We start from the raw sequence: 21,620 nt of genomic DNA, 5'->3' as shown, positions 1-21,620 counted from the left end.
GGGAGATGCTGCACGCAGGAAGAAACAGCTTGATAATGATGGATTTGTCTCTGCAGCTACTGTTTGTACTTATGATTGCTTTAATCATCGTTTCAATTCATAGTTTTGCACCGTAAAATGAGGGAAAAAAATGATGTCTATCTTCTCTTTGGTATGCCACGTTAGTTTTTTTTGTTATCAGAGACATCTTTGTGACTTTGGTTGAGTGTGAAGGAGATAAGTCTTACAAATTTAAATGGACTCATTAAGATGTGATAATCCTCACAAGTGGCCGCCCTCCTCTATCTCTCCAGATAAAAATCATATTGAGTTACCATCGCCGGTCCAAGTCTGCATGCATGCTGCCTTATCACTTCCATCTTGTTAAAGCCTCTCTTTTTCCCTCATGGCACTTTATCGTAGTGTGTTATCTCTCCCGCAATGCTGTAATACAATGAAGCTCTCCAGTTTCACTCACCGGACCTCTGCCTTCCTCCGTGACTCTGGTGTCTGATTGACCATCAGCCAATGAGATACGCAAACAAATTTCCTCCTCAAGGCAAGGACAAAATGTTCAGCAAATGTGTGCAAAATATCCATGTTGTTTGATGCTATTTGAGGAAATAACATCAATCAAATGGCCATACAGGGATTTATTGAAGTATCTAATGTGATTTCTTTTTTAAAATAAAAGAAACTGATGCTTATAGCCTTATCTACACGACCCTCAATCCTTGTCTTCTCCGTCCTGCTCTTTTGCTTTCCTTTACTTATGTCCCAGCTTTCGGTGAGTGCTTTAATGTCTTTCATCCAGCCACAGCCACCGCCGCAGCAGAAGTCTGGACTTACCTCTGGTTTTAGTGTGGCTTTATCTGGGGATGCAAACAAAACAATCTTATCAGCACTTCCTTTGCAGTGTCCCTTCCGACTGTGATAACCTGAATATGTGCAGAACACAGGGCACAAAACGGCATGAATCATTTTTATTGATTTCTGATGCGGGACTAATTGCACAAAACAGCTTTTGCACCTTGGATGTGCATTTCTTTGGCTACATTTGGACTTCAAAACAACCGAGGAACTCAAAACGTTTGTTTTGCTATTCAACAGTGTGCTGCTTTCGCACGCTCTCTTTTGATTATTTAGATAAAGACAAGAACCAGAAATTTCTGTGCAAATGTTTTTGTCCTTTAGTCATTATTTTGTTTATACATTTCTGATATTTTGTTTATGCCATGTTGAAACACTTGCTTAACATAATGTATTGCATTCCACAATTTTCATTGCATTTTTCCCCAAAAAACACTAAACTAAAGCTCTGTGCACTGAGCAGAACGTGTAGGAGCATGCACTTTTAGATGATTGGACTGATAACCAAGAGCAGCCGCGTATCGTGGGCATATGCTCCAGATACTGTAAGATTTCAGAGACACGACAGTCTAAAACTGTGCAGATACACCCTCAAGACGTTTAACTGCTCTCTCCAAGAGAGTAATGACTTCTGTGGGTGCCTCAAAGGGATGGAGGCTGGAAATGATGCTGACAGACACACGAGATTTGCAGGATTTCTCCAGAGGCCAAGGAGCAGATTCTTTGTAAACGCAACCATGCCTGTCTTTTTTCACCAAATGCAATAAAAGTGAGATTTTCTCTCCAGATTTACCTTTTAGGTTATCTTTGTATAGGTGTATCCCCCCTGAATTGCTTTTCAAAGTTTGAGACGATAGACAAGAAAAAAAAAAAGAGAAATGTGCCTCTGATCCCTCGCCACAGGCTGCGGCTCTCGCTGTAATCGCACGAGATTCTCAAAACAAAAAGCATGATTGAAGTAACATCTATGACAAATCAAACACCGGAAATTTATGTACTTCCCAGGAGTTTGGGTTTCACGCTGTATCCAAAAGCCTTTTTATTGTGTTATCAAGAGATTTCCGGCAAATAAATGTTTTCCCTCGCAGTAACAAATTCAGTATTCAATGGATTTTTAATGAAGAAACATTCAAACTTTCAATTGATACCTTTGCTGATTACTTGGTTGGAACTTGACACTTAACCGAAATGTTTTTAAAGATTGATTTCAGCAGAGACATTGATCACCGAAATGATCATGCATGACTGGTTTTTGGAAACACTCAGACTTTTTTATGATCTTTGAATCCTCAAATTCTTTCTTTCCACGTTTGTTGGGCAGTTTTGATTGGAGACGCACTTTGGCAGGAAGACTTACCAGCAGATAATCGCTTGTACTTATTGACGGGACTATTTTAAAATTCGTGGTTTGAGGTTTTTTCTGTGTTTTTCTGTGGTCGTTCTATTATTTATTTCTCTTCTGTGTATTCTTCACCTGTGTGAGTCAACTTGCAATATTGTTTTTATTATTATTAAGTATCTATCTATCTATCTATCTATCTATCTATCTATCTATCTATCTATCTATCTATCTATCTATCTATCTATCTATCTATCTATCTATCTATCTATCTATCTATCTATCTATCTATCTATCTATCTATCTATCTTCAGGATTTAGTGATGTCAAGTGTCACAAACAGCAAATCTCCTCTTAATAAAAGAGTCAACACTAAGACAGCCAGGGAGCACTCAAAAAGTCAGCTTAGTTTCTAACGTGGTGCAGAACTGTGGTGGATGACCCGGCTTAACTTCTGCTCTTTTTTTTTCTTTCTTTCTTTTTTTCTGAAGCGAAACTGTGGGTTGTAACTGAAGTAGGATGCAATCTCTTGCTCTGTCACATTAGCAAGTCGAACTGTGGAAATTCATTTTATTCATGTCATATGTCTCTGATTTTGCTTGGCCTCGTTGTTGAGTTTATTAGACCCTCCCTTTCGGTACACTATCATTAAGCAGATGTTTTGCAAAGAAAGGCACCTCACTCTGCGTTACTTAAGCTTGAATCCATATGTGGTCTATGAGAGAATCAAACGCAACAACTCACAAACAACCATACTGACCTATGGGAACCATGTGTGAGTCTCTGTCTGTGTTCCCCGGGGCCCGATCTGTGTGTGCTGGGTCAGACGAGGCCGAGGCTTTAATAAAGAAACAGGCCTGGTACAGGGATGCCAATCTGCTTGCCTGGGGATATGCAACCTGATGGAGTCCAGATGAGAGCCACCAGACCGGACTTGTTGCTCCAGAAAGCAGCCGGTTGGTGCACGGACTGCCTGCCTTCTTCTGCTTCCTCAAACCCGTCTCTGAGTTTAAACTGGGATTTGACGGTTTAGCAGGCAGATTATTCCCCCTGAATTGGTACTTTTAAGATTTTCATTGATCACGACAGATTGTGTTTCTTGTTGGAGGCGTTGTTTTTCTCTTGGTCATCAAATGTAAATATTTTATGTGCTCCTGGCCGCTGCATTGGTGGGGGTGTCTGGTAACCTAAAAGATGAGGTTGCTTTTTCCTGCTTTACAGAGATCAATAGATGTTTGTCATGTTATCTTCCCCATCCCGAACAGGCACTTACATCATCCTCCTCTGCTGAGTGTCAGTTTCATGAAGGCAGAGGAATTTATTTACAAGTCACACTCTGGATCGACTGTCGGTTACTATCATGTGGTACATTTTACAAGCAAACTTCTTAATGTATCACTGACGGACGGAAATGCTGCACTGTTTTGAAAGCTGTCACTTTTTTCATGTTTTGGAGGATTTAAAACAATGCAGGCAAAGGTGCAAAGCAGTGACCAAGGTTAAGATGCCAAATGCTTTTTTTTTTTTCATATATTTTTTTTTTTTCCAAATCTGTTCACAATGACAAACACTTTGAAAAACGGGAGGCTTAACAGATAGACAAATTACATAATTTGAGTAATGTGTGTAATGTTGAAATCTGTGGACAATTTGCAGAGAAGGTCTGTAAAATCTACAACAAATACAGGAGACATTTGGTAAATGAATTCAAAAACCGCATCTGCAAACGACAACAAAAGCTAAATGTTCTACAGCCAAAGCTGTTAAGAGTAATTTTATTGCCATGTTGTTTTTTTAGAGAATAAGCAGACATGACACTCTCAGATTGTTTAGAAAACTGAAAAAAATGTATTTTCCAGTAAACCGCATGACTTAAAGAGAGCCATGCAACTTGTTTTTAATCGAACTATTTTTTAAGTGAAAACTGTCATTTTTTCTTCCAGATGTCTTGTTCTTTGGTTGGCCCGCTCCTAGAAAATGTAGAAAAAGAAGAAAAAGAAAAAGAACGTTAATTTGGGAAATGTACATGGATGCTGAGATCACCGACCTGAAACTCAACCGCCCTCAACATTGTGCAAACTCCCCTAATGACACTAATGACATAACAGAATAAGAGATGTGGTTAGGTAATGCAACTCGATGGCTTTTAATTCATGGTGATAACACACAGCCATGTCATGCACGCATACACACATGTTGCTCCACATTGATGCAGTATCGTGTTACTCATTCCATTACTGCTGACTAATCCTGAGCCTGGGACTTGAATGACAGCAGCGGGATGCGCTGAGCAGGCCAGTGTCCACTTGTGTCAAGTGATCTGGCGCAGAAGAGCCAGGGGAAATCTGGGCCAGCTAAACCCGATCCCTGAAACAGAGCTGCTGATTCGGGTGTTGCACATCCCACAGCATGTGGCACTCTCGGATGACTTTGTAGACACACACAACAAAAAAGTGACCAAGCAGAAGATGTGTGTGATGCAAAGGAGGATATAATGATGAATGACTGAATGACATTTATGACATTAATGACATGAGTGACAGATCACCAGCAGGATAACTACATGTCTAGGTGTTATGATTGATGAAAATCTTACTTGGAAAAATCATATTGCACTCATTTCTAACAAGATTGCAAAGACTATTGGAGTAATCAGACGTATACGGCATCTATTACCAAGAAAAATCTGTATTAATTTATATTATACTATGATTTATCCTTATATTTCATACTGCAATGTCATTTGGGCAAGTACCTTCATGAGCAACCTCAACTGTATCTTTATCCTGCAAAAACGTTTTATCAAAATGATTACCTTTTTTCAATAGACCAGGGGTGGCCACACCTGATTCTAATTAATGGTCCTAATTAGCTTGTCATCAAGGTCTGCACAATTGTGTTGATGACACAGGTACTTGTATCACGGTGTGTTGAAGCAGGGTAGCATCTAAAACATGCAGGAGTGTGGCTCTTGAGGACCAGGGTTGGCCACCCCTGCAATAGACTTACTAGATCCACCCCAGTGTTCCAATCCCTAAGTATTCTCCCTATTTTTGCTGTAAATGTTTTTCAGATTTGTCTTTTTGTCTATCAATCCATTAACAAGCTACTTCCAACCTGTTTTCATTCTTTATTTCAATTCAATTTCCAAATTCATCACTTTAATACTAGGTCTGCAATCTCCATCCCACCCTTTTCAGGACTACCTTTTCCCAATTTTCAGTTAGGTTCAGAGGTTCCTCTTTATTGGAACACCTTACCACACCATATTAGAGAATGCTCGAGTACAAATAATTTCAAAAAACAAATCACAACATTTTTGCTAGCCCAACTTAGCAAAGTTTAACCATTCATTTTCAGTACATATTTCTGTAGATATTGTTTGTTTCATTATAGGACCACTCGACAAGCCCTTATGGGTTTTTTGGTTCCTCTCGCACATTTTCTGTTATATTGTATTTCTTTTTATTTCCTTTCTTTGTCTCTATACTGTTCATCTGTACTTTTAAATCGGTTGTATATTTTTATGTGCAAATAAACTAAACTAAACTAAAGGATAACTCATTCTATAAATGCAGACATGGTCCAACTCTGGAGTTTCCATGTGTATAAACACACTGCCAGGAAGGAAAGACATTGGCAATGATTTTCGAAAAGTAATTTTGCTTCATATTAATCTCTGAAGAATTAAAGGCTTTTCCCAGGTGATCAGGACTTCATCATTCATCATATCGTGGGCAGGAGGCGAAAACGAGTTCTCTTTAAGAAAATAGCAGCACAGCTGGCAAAGCTGCATCTGAATAAACTATCGCTCTCCTGGAATAATGTCCTTTGAATGGACAAGACCAAACTGGAATGTTTGATCAAAGCCAAAAGCAAAATCAGTTCAAACACCTCATACCAGCTGTGGGGAAAGGGTGATTACTTGGGCTTGTTTTGAAAGCACCTTGTAGTCATTGAGAAAAAAAATCAAGCTGTTTCGATGAACCAGTCAGATCTCGACTTACCAGAGATGCTATGGTGGCAATTAAAAAAAACAACTGTACATAAATAAATATCTGCAAACCTCCCTAATCTGACAAAATATTACATAGAGTGGCTGAAATTCCTCCACAATGATGTAACAGACTGATCATGTTGAACAGAAATAACTCAAATTACTTGTTTGTATGAAAAACTACTGAACCATGAGCAAAAAAACAAAACAGAACATTGAAGTATTAAAAAAAACTTTATTTCATGTATAATTAATAAAGCAGTTTTGTCTCAAACATAATTAATTTCACATTTATTGATAAAGGACAAAACCAGTAAAGATGATGTACCCTGTGGACGACAACAGATCAGTCTCTTTTCCTAAAACATATCTCGACACTATTTCCATCATCTGGTGACCCAGAGATCCATGTTTTCAAAACATTATGAACAATTAATCAATTAGCAAAATGCTTCCAGAGGAGAGAGGAGTGAGGGAGACGAGGCTTGTTAGAGGAGATATGAGAGAGGATGCAACAGTGTATTCGGAGGAAGAAATCATCTGAGCATGTATGAATATCTACTTTGGTGGGTGTGACACATTAAAACTCTTGCTTAAAATATTATGTCAAATAAATATGTAAATTTCAAAGATGCTGTTAAAAAATGCAGCTGCACCACATCTCATTTCCAGTTGTGGTTTAAAATGCAAAAGTATGTTTAATTTTGTTACATGCCTCTTATGTTGTGTCCTTTCTCCTCCCACTGTTTCCTTCCCTTCCCCTGCTTGCACCCTGCTGAAGGTAACTAACAGAAAGAGGGGTCGAGGAGATAACTGGAGGAGGAAATGCTTGTAAAATAACATAATACAAACACGACGGTCATCCTTAGAGTGACCCGAGAGGGATGACCTGCAACGCCTCTTTCTAACTGGTAAATCTCAGCCCAGAGTTTAGCACCACAGGTATGACTACTGAATGCTGGAAATTCTGCTGCTAATCTAATAATCACAAACACCGGAAACAACCGTGATTCGTATGGAGAATAATGTAAACACGCAGTGCTGCTCTGAGAACAAAGCCACATTTCAAGCCTAGTAAAAAAAGTTGCAAGTAGTTAAAAACTGATGTTCTAGAGGCCAGAAAAAACCTGTATGTTGTGTTTCAGCATTTCACTTAACAATATATATTTATATAAAATGGTAACTCAGTGGTTCAGTTGTGACTCGTCAGCACCTCAATTATAACAGCACCTTTAAAAAAAAACATACAGTAATTAAAGCACCTTTGGCCCAGAAATGACTTTAACCCAAATTATCCAATCCATTTTCTTTGTCCCGGTCAGTTTTGTGGGGGGTTGAAGCGTTTCCCAGCTGTGATGGGGTGATAGGTGAGTTCACCCTGGACAGGCCTCACATCCATCACAGGCTCTGACCAAAACTGGGCAAACCATTCATACCTCAAACAATGAAACCTCCTATGTTTTTTGGGTTGTGGACCTTTTTTATTTGTTCCTGATGTGAAATCCTATGCAGACATGCATTGTGCATCAATCATATGCTATGATAAGTAGTTTAGATTTTTATTTTTGTACATCAAGAATGTTTTGGTTTACCCCACCCCTTTTTTTTTTTTTTTTTTTTTACAGAAAACCCACTCACTCCCAGTTCTGTTGGAGTTGCACTTGAATAAGCAGTGGGTTTTTTCAGTCTGTGGAGAAACCCACTACATGTCTTTTTACCAGTAATGTCACGCTGGTGCGCGAAGTAGTGCGGCTAGAGTGTCCAGTCTTGGTCCACAGGTGAGGCAACACTGTCTTTGGACCGACCTGAGAGAGCAGCGACTCAGCAGCTTCAGCTTTTCACAGAAGCGGGTGGACATGGTGTTCTTCCTGCAAACTGGTTCTATAAAGGAACAGAAGTTCAAGTCAAGAACTGTGACACCCAACCCTAACAAGGTCAAACTGTATATTCTGCAGGTGTGCAACAATCTGACCCTGATGCCTTACTTGTAAGATGCCTGTTTGTATTTTTTAAATATGTTAAGATATATGTGAACAGAAATTACATAAGTTCACAATATCATAGTTTTATGCATTTATTCTTTTCTTACAGCGACATTGACTTCCAGTCATTTTGGACTGCCTAACCCTTTAAAGCAGCACAATGTAACTTTCAGCTTTTGTTGAGTTTGGCGGCTCCTTTGGACAAAAGCGGTAGTGCTTTACCAGAAAGAACACTACATTTCCCATGAGCACCAGCGCGTACTGCCGGAAAACTCCTGTCCCCGTCGCGTGCATTTGTTTTGATAGCGAATGAAGACGGGACGGACTTTCAAAACTACTTTTCTGTTTCACCAAGTGAACAGACGGAACGCAAAAAAAAGATGTTAAACTGCTGGAAAGGGACTGGAATTTAGTGGGATACCTTAAACAAGAAAGCCAGGGAGCGGTATATGGAGAAAATAATGATTATTAACCGTTTGGAAATATGAAATCCCTACTAAAGAATGAAGCTCCTCGATCATCGGAGCTCCACTCTTTAGACTGCCGCAGTTCTGCACAACCCACGTCTCTGGCTACCTTGTTTAGGAGTGTTTGGCAGCTGCTTTGGTAAATGTTTGACTCGCCATGTGTTTCAATAAATTTGTATAATAGTACAACATACAGTACATGTTTTGTATTACTCTTACTTCTCTTTTCTTTTTTTTGACTGCTATATTATGCTGAAGAGATTCTGAGGCGTGAGCAATATTTTTGTTTTCCTTGTGAGATTATTTTTTTCCTCTGCAGCTACAAATAGAGTTAATATCTTTTCCTCAACAAACTAGTTTTATCTGAAGATTGGGGTTAATCGCACCGCAGAAGCTGGCCAGCAACTGCGTTTAGCTGGAGAAGTGGGGAATAAAACCCGTTTGAATGATCCGACCCCGGTCTGTGTGAGTGTTTGTTTGTGATACTGTGTGGAAGGTTATGTTTGGTCGTTACAGCCGCGATCCAACCGAGCCGACGACTCTTTCACTCTTTTACTCTGTTCTATCAGATACTTGGTCTCCGTGGTTCTGCCTCCGAGCAGGAAAGCGGTGAAAAGTTAAACCATTAGCAATCTTTTTTTCCCCACGTCTGTTGTGTGGAGCTGCTGCAGCTACAACGCAGCAACGGGTTACCAGAGGAGCTCTGCGCTCCACGCCCCGCCCATTTTCGTCTCGACTACGAATCGGGAAGGAGGGGGAAGTGACTTATGCCGTAAAGCAGTCAAAGCCGTAAAAATTTGTAGTTTTTTAGTGTGGCAGGGTTCCTACCATGCTCCTCAAAGTTACATAGTGCCAGTGAAGGTGATACAGACCCCCTCAGACCATGACAGAGGTTCATTAAACCTGTTGGAAGTTGATGTACCATCACAATGACTCTGGAAATATGATATTAAGGTGGAAAAGTTACATAGTGCTGCTTTAACCTCAGCCTCATCCTTAATTTATCCCTAGAAGACCACAGAAATACATTTTTTACCATTTCTTTTTGTGACAGGAACTTTTATTTTGTTAGGACTGGGTAAGATTGTGTTTTACAGGGAAAAGTCCCAGTGACATAACCAACTGGACGGATACAGGACGGAGAATGCAGGACTGACGTATTGACCAAACTACTGCTACAAACTAGCAGCATGTAACAAACTCTGGGTCTGGGGAATTCCTGCACCCCTAATGTGAAATCACATTGAAGTATCGTGATTTGAAACAGGACATTTGTGTGTATGTGTGTGTATGTGTGTGTGTGTGTGTGTGTGTGTGTGTGTGTGTGTGTGTGTGTGTGTGTGTGTGTGTGTGTGTACGATACAAAATCTGCTTTTCAAATGTTCTTCCAAGGCAGATAAACACAAAAACCCACTGTTGCATACAGACCTGAGTTTGTCTTGCATTCCTGCACATTGCACTTCCTGAGTGTTTCTGGTTTGGAAATCTGCTCACAGAGGCTGTTTGGCATTACAGTCGAATCCTCCGGACTCACACAGTTGACTGCACGCTGCTGCTGACCCCCACCACAGCCCACAGAGCACTGCGAATGATAACAGGAACAGTTCAGTGATATGCTATACGCATAACAAAACAAAGTGAAACATTTAGATATAACTCGAATGCGTAATGTGGACCTCACCTCCCTCCAGTCCTCGGTCTTCCAACGAGTACATGCCCTTAAACTGCACAGCTCTGTGCTGTTTGGCCTCAGAGTGGTGTTGCAGCGATGAGGCTCGGGGCAGAACACCAGCCGCTCTCTGATGCCTTCACCACAGCTGCCCGAGCACTGACGGGGACGAAAAAGAATCAAATGTGAGATATATGACTTTTTCTTGTATATCCGGTCACAGTGAATCAAAGAGATAAGGACAACTATTGTGCAAAAAACCAAAACAAAAAAAAATCACACATATACTATATATACAGACACATGTGACCTATAATTTAAACTAATAAAGATGACAATTCCCGTTCAGCTTTCCCAAATTGCATAATTAGATTAAATGGTCGAAGTCTTAAGGACACATTTTTAAAAACGTAATCATACAAACCCAAAACAATCTGCACAACTAGCACTTAATATTAGACAGAGAAATCAACCTGCGTCATTGTCCCTCATTCAATTAATAGCAAATTAGAATGGTATTGAGTTTTGAATGCTCGAGTGCTCGTACCGGTCCCCAGGGTGACACGCTCCAGTTCATGCAGGCCTTGCTGGGACAAACCAGGACTCTGAGAGGTCTGCTGGAAACAGCCTGACAGTGGAAAGGTCTGAGAGGACGTTTGCTTTGAGAATCAACGCACTGCACATCACGGTACCTCCTTCTCACTAACCCGCAGTTATCCAGACACTGTGGAGAAGATTGTAAGAAAAACTTCAATCCAAGATGAGCTGTAACATGGTGAAGTCTGTTTTTTTCTTTTTCTTTTGTAAATATAAAGACATTAAAGGGGATTATAATTAAGAATTAAATGTCATTAACAAGTAATAGGTGTTATTATAGTATTCAGTGACTGGTGGAAATCTAGGGTTACTCACTTTGCTCCACATGCCAGTTTGCCATGTGGCGCATGGTTGCAGGTGACAGGTTTGTGCAGGCTCAGGTCTCTTCATTTTGGCACAATCCACATCATTTTGTGAACTGCACACAACTGTTCTCCAGATAGCTCCAATCCCACATGTGGTCGAACACTGGACAAAGAAGAGAATTTACTGAATGGATTAACCTTTAATTTATGTTTAGTTAGATTTCTTTTTAAACTAAACATGTATAATATCCACAGAAGCAACTAATGTTTTGGTCATTTTATGGAGATCTAGGGGGTAACTGGAGTCATTATGGTACCTAAGATGGATTTAAACTCTTTCACATGTACATGGATGGATGGATGGATGGATGCATGGATGGATGGATGGATGGATGGATGGATGGATGGATGGATGGATGGATGGATGGATGGATGGATGGATGGATGGATGATGCACGCATGGATGGATGGATGGATGGATGGATGGATGGATGGATGATGCATGCATGGATGGATGGATGATGCATGGATGGATGGATGATGCATGGATGGATGGATGATGCATGGATGGATGGATGGATGGATGGATGGATGAATGGATGGATGGATGGATGGATGGAAGATGCATGCATGGATGGATGGATGGATGGATGGATGATGCATGCATGGATGGATGGATGGATGGAAGATGCATGGGTGGATGGATGGATGGATGGATGGATGGATGGATGGATGGATGGATGGATGGATGATGCACGCATGGATGGATGGATGGATGGATGGATGGATGGATGATGCATGCATGGATGGATGGATGATGCATGCATGGATGGATGGATGATGCATGGATGGATGGATGATGCATGGATGGATGGATGGATGGATGGATGAATGGATGGATGGATGGATGGATGATGCATGCATGCATGGATGGATGGATGGATGGATGGATGGATGGATGGATGGATGGATGGATGGATGGATGGATGGATGGATGGATGAATGGATGGATGGATGGATGGATGGATGGATGGATGGATGGATGATGCATGCATGGATGGATGGATGGATGCATGGATGGATGGATGGATGCATGGATGATGCATGGATGGATGGATGGATGGATGGATGGATGATGCATGCATGGATGGATGCATGGATGGATGGATGATGCATGGATGGATGGATGGATGGGTGGATGGATGGATGGATGGATGGATGATGCATGGATGGATGGATGGATGCATGGATGATGCATGGATGGATGGATGGATGGATGGATGGATGGATGATGCACGCATGGATGGATGGATGGATGGATGGATGGATGGATGGATGGATGGATGATGCATGCATGGATGGATGGATGATGCATGGATGGATGGATGGATGGATGGATGGATGGATGGATGGATGGATGGATGGATGGATGGATGGATGAATGGATGGATGGATGGATGGAAGATGCATGCATGGATGGATGGATGGATGGATGATGCATGCATGGATGGATGGATGGATGGATGGATGGAAGATGCATGGATGGATGCATGGATGGATGCATGGATGATGCATGGATGGATGGATGGATGGATGGATGGATGGATGATGCATGCATGGATGGATGGATGGATGATGCATGGATGGATGGATGATGCATGGATGCATGGATGGATGGATGGATGGATGGATGGATGGATGGATGGATGGATGAATGGATGGATGGATGATGCATGCATGGATGGATGGATGGATGATGCATGCATGGATGGATGGATGGATGCATGGATGGATGGATGGATGCATGGATGGATGGATGGATGGATGATGATGCATGCATGGATGGATGGATGGGTGGATGGATGGATGGATGATGCATGGATGGATGGATGGATGCATGGATGATGCATGGATGGATGATGCATGCATGGATGGATGGATGGAAGATGCATGGATGGATGCATGGATGGATGGATGGATGGATGGATGGATGGATGATGCACGCATGGATGGATGGATGGATGGATGGATGATGCATGCATGGATGGATGGATGATGCATGCATGGATGGATGGATGATGCATGGATGGATGGATGGATGGATGGATGGATGGATGATGCATGCATGGATGGATGGATGGATGGATGGATGAATGGATGGATGGATGGATGGATGGATGATGCATGCATGGATGGATGGATGGATGCATGGATGGATGGATGGATGCATGGATGATGCATGGATGGATGGATGGATGGATGGATGGATGGATGGATGATGCATGCATGGATGGATGCATGGATGGATGGATGATGCATGGATGGATGGATGGATGGATGGGTGGATGGATGGATGGATGGATGGATGGATGGATGATGCATGGATGGATGGATGGATGCATGGATGATGCATGGATGGATGGATGGATGGATGGATGGATGGATGGATGGATGGATGATGCACGCATGGATGGATGGATGGATGGATGATGCATGCATGGATGGATGGATGATGCATGGATGGATGGATGATGCATGGATGGATGGATGGATGGATGGATGATGCATGCATGAATGGATGGATGGATGGATGGATGGAAGATGCATGGATGGATGCATGGATGGATGCATGGATGATGCATGGATGGATGGATGGATGGATGGATGGATGGATGGATGATGCACGCATGGATGGATGGATGGATGGATGATGCATGCATGGATGGATGGATGATGCATGGATGGATGGATGATGCATGGATGCATGGATGGATGGATGGATGGATGGATGGATGAATGGATGGATGGATGATGCATGCATGGATGGATGGATGGATGATGCATGCATGGATGGATGGATGCATGGATGGATGGATGGATGCATGGATGGATGGATGGATGGATGGATGATGCATGCATGGATGGATGGATGGGTGGATGGATGGATGGATGGATGGATGATGCATGGATGGATGGATGCATGGATGATGCATGGATGGATGGATGGATGGATGGATGATGCATGCATGGATGGATGGATGGATGCATGGATGGATGGATGATGCATGGATGGATGGATGGATGGGTGGATGGATGGATGATGGATGGATGGATGGAGGATGGATGGATGGCTGGATGGATGGATGGAGCATGCATGCATGCATGGATGGATGGATGGATGATGCACGCATGCATGGATGGATGGATGATGCATGGATGGATGGATGATGCATGGATGGATGGATGGATGATGCACGCATGGATGGATGGATGGATGGATGATGCATGGATGGATGCACGCATGCATGGATGGATGCATGGATGATGGATGGATGGATGGATGCATGGATGGATGGATGCATGCATGGATGGATGCATGGATGCATGGATGATGGATGGATGCATGGATGATGGATGGATGCATGCATGCATGGATGGATGGCTGGATGGATGGATGGATGGATGGATGGATGGATGCATGGATGGATGGATGATGCATGGATGGATGGATGGATGGGTGGATGGATGGATGGAGCATGCATGCATGGATGGATGGATGGATGCATGGATGGATGGATGATGCATGGATGGATGGATGCATGGATGATGCATGGATGGATGGATGGATGGGTGGATGGATGGATGATGCATGGATGGATGGAGCATGCATGCATGGATGGATGGATGATGCATGGATGGATGGATGGATGCATGGATGGATGGATGGATGCATGGATGGATGGATGGATGGATGGATGGATGGATGATGCATGGATGGATGGATGGATGCATGGATGGATGGATGGATGCATGGATGGATGGATGGATGGATGCATGGATGGATGGATGGATGGATGGATGGATGGATGGATGGATGGATGGATGGATGGATGGATGGATGGATGGATGGATGGATGGATGGATGGATGGATGGATGGAATCAATATATCACACTTTTTGAAATGTCCACATTCCCTCTAGGTTTCTGGCCGGGATGCTATTTGATTACCAATCAGCCTTAAAATATTACAGAACACTTTGGAAAATTGTCAGAATTAAAGTAAATACTTTGTGGTTGCATTCTTTAAGCGAGTAAGACAATATGTTCCAAAAATATCTTAACGCACCTCGCTCCAGTTTCCCACAACCCAGAAGACGTCCATGCTGCCGGGCTCTTGAGCCGTCAGATTGTTTTGGTCACTGCTCTTGGGGCTACTTGGTTGCTGGTTTTGGCTCGTGGATTGACTACCTTTGGGCTTTTTAGCACGGGTGGTGGAACTGTCTTCCCTGGGTGTGACTGCAGACTTCTTTAGTTTAGCGGTGGTAACTGTGGACTGCGGTGTGGGAGCAGTGGTGAACGTCGTTCTTGCTGTTGTAGCAGGAGCTTGCTTTGTGTGAGTGCCAGCTTTTGTTGGGCCGTGGCGGCCCTTGGACACCGGGGTGGTCAGTGGAGCCTGGTGTGTCCAGTGGCTGTACGGGCTGGTATTTGCAGTGGTGCGGGGGTTGAACATGTGGCGAGTCGTCTTTGCCCATCTCTCTGTACTGGTGAGAGGGGTGGGATACGTAGTTGTGACTACCGCCCTGGTTACATACGTCGTGAGTGGACTTGATGGCAAAGTTGTTGCAGTTGTTTGAAGAGCACTTTTGAGTGACATTGCTGTGGTAAAAACATTCCCGTCAGTAATCCTCTCCGCTCTTGTTGTCATGTCCTCAACAACATGATCACTCATCACTCCATGTGGTGTACTTCCCTCCTCTGCTTCTTCGAAATTTTCCTCCTTCTCAACAGCTGGTTTCCTGAAGTTTTTTGTAAAATTGGATTTAATAGGATAAACTTTCTTTCTTTTCCCCTCATTTTTCCTCGGCGGAACATTGAACTCATAGTCATCTGCATCAATGATTTCCGGGGTTGTGGTTTCGTGGGTTGAAAGGGGAGTGATGGCTGAAATGAAAGCAGTTGCAGTTGTTTTGGCGGTAGTTGTAGGTGGAGCTGTGGTGCTCACGGAAGTCCATGTGGGTGAGCCGGTATGCTTGGTAGGTTGGGTCTTGGGCGGGAAAAGGCGACGATTTCCAGGATGAAGCCCTGGTCGTCTGCGAAGGCTAGAGTTTGGGCAGCTCAGCAAACCACACAGTGATCTGGACCTGGGTTTGGTTAAGGGGTCACACGTCTTCGCGGGTGCCAATGAGCAGGTAACGGTGCGCGAGCGAACGCCTCCTCCACACGTCACTGGGCACTGCAAGAGCAAGACCCCACAGAGGATATATGAAATCAGACACAAAAGCTCCGACGTCAACTTAGCAAGATGCATGTTTTAAAAGTGTACGATGAGTAGGACTGAAGCCACAGTACGACGGAGTATTAGGGACAAACTAAGACAAAAAAAACTTTATTCTCGTAATGTTACAACTTTATTCTCTGAATTTTACGACTTTATTCTCGTTATTTTACGGCTTTATTCTTGTAATATTACGACTTTATTCTCATAATATTACGACTTTATTCTCATAACATTACGACTTTATTCTATTACGACTTTATTCTCGCAACATTACGACTTTATTCTCGTAATTTTACCACTTTATTTTCGTAATATTACGACTTTATTCTCTGAATGTTACGACTTTATTCTCGTAATTTTGCCACTTTATTCTCGTAATATTACGACTTTATTCTCATAATATTACGACTTTATTCTATTACGACTTTATTCTCGCAACATTACGACTTTATTCTCGTAATTTTTACGACTTTATTCTCATTATATTATGATTTTATTCTCGTAATTACCAAATTTTTTTTGTCTTAGTTTGGCCCTAATACTCCGTCGTAACAGAGACACTCGCCAGGAGAAAATACAATTCCCACAGAGAGACCTACCTCTTCCCAGTTATCTACAGCCCATTCCTGAGCACACGGTACGTCTCTGTTGCACGGGACCACAGGTTTTGGTTTAAGAAGATGCTTGCACTCCACAGGGTGGAGCACCCTTTCCTCCCCTGAAACTGTCCGGACACAAAGAACGGTTCTCTTCCTCAGTCCATCCAGTCCACATGTGGCGGTACACTGCTGCCAACCCCCAACCCACCACCTGGGTGTGACAGAGAAGGCAGGGAAAGAAGGTGAAACTACTCACTGGTTACAATCCATGGACAACTAACTTGTCTTGTCGTCTAACAACGAACAGGGACCAGTATCATTTAAAATATTCTACTGTTACCCATAACGCAACCGAAACCAGTGCAACTTTGACTATCTCTTACCAGTATTGTGGATTTCATACCCATTCATAGACAATTACATGTAATTATTTTTAAAACTCATGTGCAGTCAGTGTAACAGTCTCCAATTCCTTTGACTCAAAATTGGAGTGTAATGAATCTACCAAACAAATACGTTAAACAAAGTTAAAGATTCGCCCAACTGTGTGGGGAATTTTTTCTTTTGTGGATAAGCTTGAATACACTGCTTACCATACACATTTTTATTCTAAATTGTTTTTTTGTTTTCTTTTGGTTTATAAAAAGCTAAATGTTAAAAATGTCAAATACAAGCAACCGCCTGAGAACTCTGTCTTTATAAAATATTCTAAAACCTGAAGAGGTTCCTCAGCAGTCTGGGTTTCTGTTTCTCTTCTTCTGTCATTATTATTGCAACTAACATTGTTTTGTTTTTTAATATATATCACAGGCCGAAATCTGTGGACTAATCTTTCTGTGTTTTTTTGGTCTCTCTTGAAGCAGATGCTCTTTGTCCTTGTACTTGATTTTGTGTCTGTTAAAGGTTTTGTTTTTAGCTCTGTTAACCAGATTTTGCCTTCCTGCTGTTGTCTTGAATGGATGATTGCACAAAGAGAAGATTGGATGTGTTTGGTTCCTTGGCTGTTTTAATACATATGCAAGATTCCAAGTTTAAATCTGAACCCTATTGAAATTAAACAGATTGAATAAATTACAATAAACTGGACTAAATATATGAACAGAATATGGTGTCATTGCAATTCTTTGAATAGACTGTATTAGACCTGTCTTCTGTGTAATGTACATTGAGACGACTTTTGTGGATGAAAAAAGGTGAATTGAATTCAGTTCAATTAGAGTGACAACAAACAAAAAAAAAAGAAACATTATTAAACTGAAAACATCAGCTTCATGATGGAAAAGATTAAATCACTTGAAGAAGCTTTTTAACACTTTTAAAAAACTTTTCAGAAGTAATAAAAAAATATTTTTAATACTTCTGGATATAATACCTAATGGTATAATATGCGCGTTGCTGCTGTATATACTCCTTGATATATATATTTGATTATTAATTATATTATGGAAGTAAAATATGCTACAAGGTCATGAAAGTTATGACTATGGCAAAAACAACAACAGCTACCCTCTAAACAATATAAAACGATATTTAGTACACACCTGGCAGGACATTCCATATTCTTACACTTGCGGTGTTTGTTTTCTGGACGGATGTCTGGGTCACACAGAGACTCGTCCACTACACCCTCATCCACCTCAAAACAGCGCACGGGCTGATGCTGCTCCCCTAGGACCAGCCAAAACATAGAAAAGATGTCATGATTCAATCAAAACGCATAAATCCCTCTAAAACACTCGTGATTGAGGATCATTGAAGTTAGAATGCCGAACCGAGGCCGCAGGTGGTGCTGCAGTCAGCCCACGCTCCATGTCTCCAATTGTAAATGGGTTCAGGGACCTCATTTTCGGAGTCTTTGACCTTCTTGACGGTGTACTCGTAGTTTAAACCTGGATTTTTCTCCTGAAAAAGCAGCTAAAGAAAAAAAAAAAACAGTATGAGTCATTTTTTTAAATTGTTTGATCTTAGACTTGTTAATTTACCTGAAAAAAAGAGAAAAATAGTCCTTAAAGCTATTTAAACATCTTTTTCCCATTCGTCAAAAATATGTGGAGGGCTTCAGTGTTGATGTCATGATAATACAAGACTGTCTCAGAAAATTAGAATATTGTGATAAAGTCCATTATTTTCTGTAATGCAAAAATGTCATACATTCTGGATTCATTACAAATCAACTGAAATATTGCAAGCCTTTTATTATTTTAATATTGCTGATCATGGCTTACAGCTTAAGAAAACACTTTGTAATGAATCCAGAATGTATGACATTTTAGTTTTTTTAATTGCATTACAGAAAATAAAGAACTTTATCACAATATTCAAATTTTCTGAGACAGCCCTGTAAGCATCAGAACAAACAACACTCGCTCGCCCATCTTTCAGATAACTCCTCTTACCTCTAGATATCTCAATGATTTGTAAAAGGAATGCGCTCATACCGCCCCTGGTGGCGTACCTGCAGCATGACCGGCTGAGTGGTGGGTCCGGGGGCCGTGAGGTTCTCCATGTTCCCGCTACGGTCATAGAAGAAGGTCGTCCCACCGGCCTCGTACTCGCCGTTCCACTGGATGATGTAGTTGCCGTTGAGGAAGTACTCGTCCGACTCCACGCTCCTCAGAGCCAGGAAGTTACCTGCCTCCTCCACTTCCTTCACCAGAATGTCCCGCGCCCCCTGAGGTATCACGCCCACGTCCATGTACCCTGGGAGAGATGGGGAAGGGTAGTCAGAGTCGCGGCGAGGTAACGGATGGCCCACCGTGGCTGCTGCCACGCTCACGTCCAGACGAGCAGACAGCTTCCCTCTGATGTTTAATAAGGGGAGGGCTCAGTGTGCGGGGGTGGCTGGCATTAGTGTGTGTGACTGAGCGTGGGCTTGCTCGGCGTGGGGGGCACTGCCCTGTCTCTGGTTTTTTATGGTGTGGGAATGTGGGGGTTAAGGGGGGGGGGAGCAAAAGCAGCAATGAGTGGGTCTCTGGAGTTTAACGATGTTTGTGGGAAGGTGTGTATGTGTGTGCGTGTGTGAGTTGGTTTTTTTGTGTTTGTGAAAGGAAGGGGGCGTGTGCCCTCGGTTTAAGTCTTTTGAAGTCTGCACATCTGGGCTGGTTATCAGTAAAGGATGCATTTCAAGGGAAACACATATGCAGCGAGAGAGAAAACGGAGAAAGAACAGAAGGGGGGCAAATTTTATTGTTGTCGGGCCTCTCTCATGGTAAGGTGATTTAGTGGGTGACTTATGCTTTTTCAAGTGCAGTAAAGTTTGCGCAAGACATGTATCTTCGGACAAAAACGTGCATGGGCCCGTGGACGTGCACGCTTGCACACACACACACACACACACACACACACACATATCACACCAGACGAAAACAGCAGGACAAACAGCTGGCTGACATGACAAACGAGAAACAACAGCTTAAAGTTTGATTTCTGAGCTCTTTCGCACTCTTTTGTTGGTCATTTCAAAGCTTTTCCTCATTTACAGTTTGTTCCTGTAATTCTGCAATTAAATACTTCTTCTTATTTTATCTTATCTTATCTTTATCTTATCTTAACATTTTTTATTATTATTATTATTGTATATATCAGTACTGTTTATAGTGTGTCATACTCTGTTATTATTATTGTATTATTATTATTTCTATTTCTATTGATGCCTCTTGTTTTGCGCTATCCCCTTTGCTGCTGTACACTGCAAATTTCCCCGCTGTGGGACTAATAAAGGAATATCTTATCTTATCTTATCTTATTTGGGTCATTTCTTATGAATAATTGACATTACACTCACCGAAACTTCCTTCTCCATCAAATGATTTGTAAACGGTCTCACAGCTTGTCCCGTCACCCAAACAGACTCCGCAACGATCTTCCAGCGCGTTGGAGTTGATGCCATAGTCACAACCAACCTCCTGCAGACGAAACAAGACACAAAAGCCATGAAAATACGAGGGAACACACATTATAGCACAGCGGATGTTTCCACAGAGCATCTTCTCCCTCCGCTTCATCACAGTTACAGGTCAGCGTGCCATAGTGCTCGACTATAACCCGCCACCAACACAAAGTTTCTACTGGTCTCTTACCCAGCCACACTACCTTGCACACTCCGTTAACACAGATGTTTCTGGACTTGTTGTTCATGAAGCACGGCGTTCCATCAGTCACAGCGTCAAGCATCTTCTCAGAAAAATACTCACCGACGGGTCGACAGTGCAGTTCACAGGGAGTCGCTGCCAATGGTTTGCGAGATGGGGAGAAAAGAAGACTGCAGTTTACACGACTGTCACAGAAAATTAGAATATTGTGATAAAGTTCTTTATTTTCTGTAATGCAATTAAAAAAAAAATAAAATGTCATACATTCTGGATTCATTACAAATCAACTAAACTATTGCAAGCCTTTTATTATTTTAATATTGCTGATTATGGCTTACAGTTTAAGATTAAGATTCCCAGAATATTCTAATTTTTTGAGATAGGATATTTGAGTTTTCTTAATCTGTAAGCCATGATCAGCAATATTAAAATAATAAAAGGCTTGC

At 41.9% G+C, this 21,620-nt stretch overlaps 1 protein-coding gene across 2 annotated transcripts in view; it reads right to left on the bottom strand.

The window, feature by feature from the left end:
• Window positions 1-4,044: 4,044 nt before the first annotated feature.
• adamts12 (ADAM metallopeptidase with thrombospondin type 1 motif, 12) overlaps window positions 4,045-21,620 on the bottom strand; it is a 36,452-nt gene continuing 18,876 nt past the window's right edge. Inside the window, exons 13-25 of one of the 2 annotated variants that reach the window (XM_061729529.1) lie at window positions 21,176-21,309; window positions 20,868-20,988; window positions 19,539-19,783; window positions 18,856-18,997; window positions 18,625-18,751; window positions 17,084-17,294; window positions 15,333-16,439; window positions 11,216-11,368; window positions 10,851-11,027; window positions 10,316-10,462; window positions 10,063-10,216; window positions 7,904-8,066; window positions 4,045-4,158 (exon numbers count right to left, since the gene is read on the bottom strand). In XM_061729529.1, coding sequence (XP_061585513.1) covers window positions 7,912-8,066; window positions 10,063-10,216; window positions 10,316-10,462; window positions 10,851-11,027; window positions 11,216-11,368; window positions 15,333-16,439; window positions 17,084-17,294; window positions 18,625-18,751; window positions 18,856-18,997; window positions 19,539-19,783; window positions 20,868-20,988; window positions 21,176-21,309 — 2,873 coding nt within the window. In that variant the 3' untranslated portion in view covers window positions 4,045-4,158; window positions 7,904-7,911. Of the gene's footprint in view, window positions 4,159-6,887; window positions 8,067-10,062; window positions 10,217-10,315; window positions 10,463-10,850; window positions 11,028-11,215; window positions 11,369-15,332; window positions 16,440-17,083; window positions 17,295-18,624; window positions 18,752-18,855; window positions 18,998-19,538; window positions 19,784-20,867; window positions 20,989-21,175; window positions 21,310-21,620 lie in introns of those variants that run through there. The other variant, XM_061729528.1, reaches the window with a different exon arrangement.

The sequence above is a fragment of the Cololabis saira genome, chromosome 9 (genome assembly GCF_033807715.1).
Source record: "Cololabis saira isolate AMF1-May2022 chromosome 9, fColSai1.1, whole genome shotgun sequence".
NCBI classification, from domain to species: domain Eukaryota; kingdom Metazoa; phylum Chordata; class Actinopteri; order Beloniformes; family Belonidae; genus Cololabis; species Cololabis saira.
Note: the sequence above shows the minus strand (reverse complement) of the source record. Positions and strands in the feature narration are given on the sequence as shown.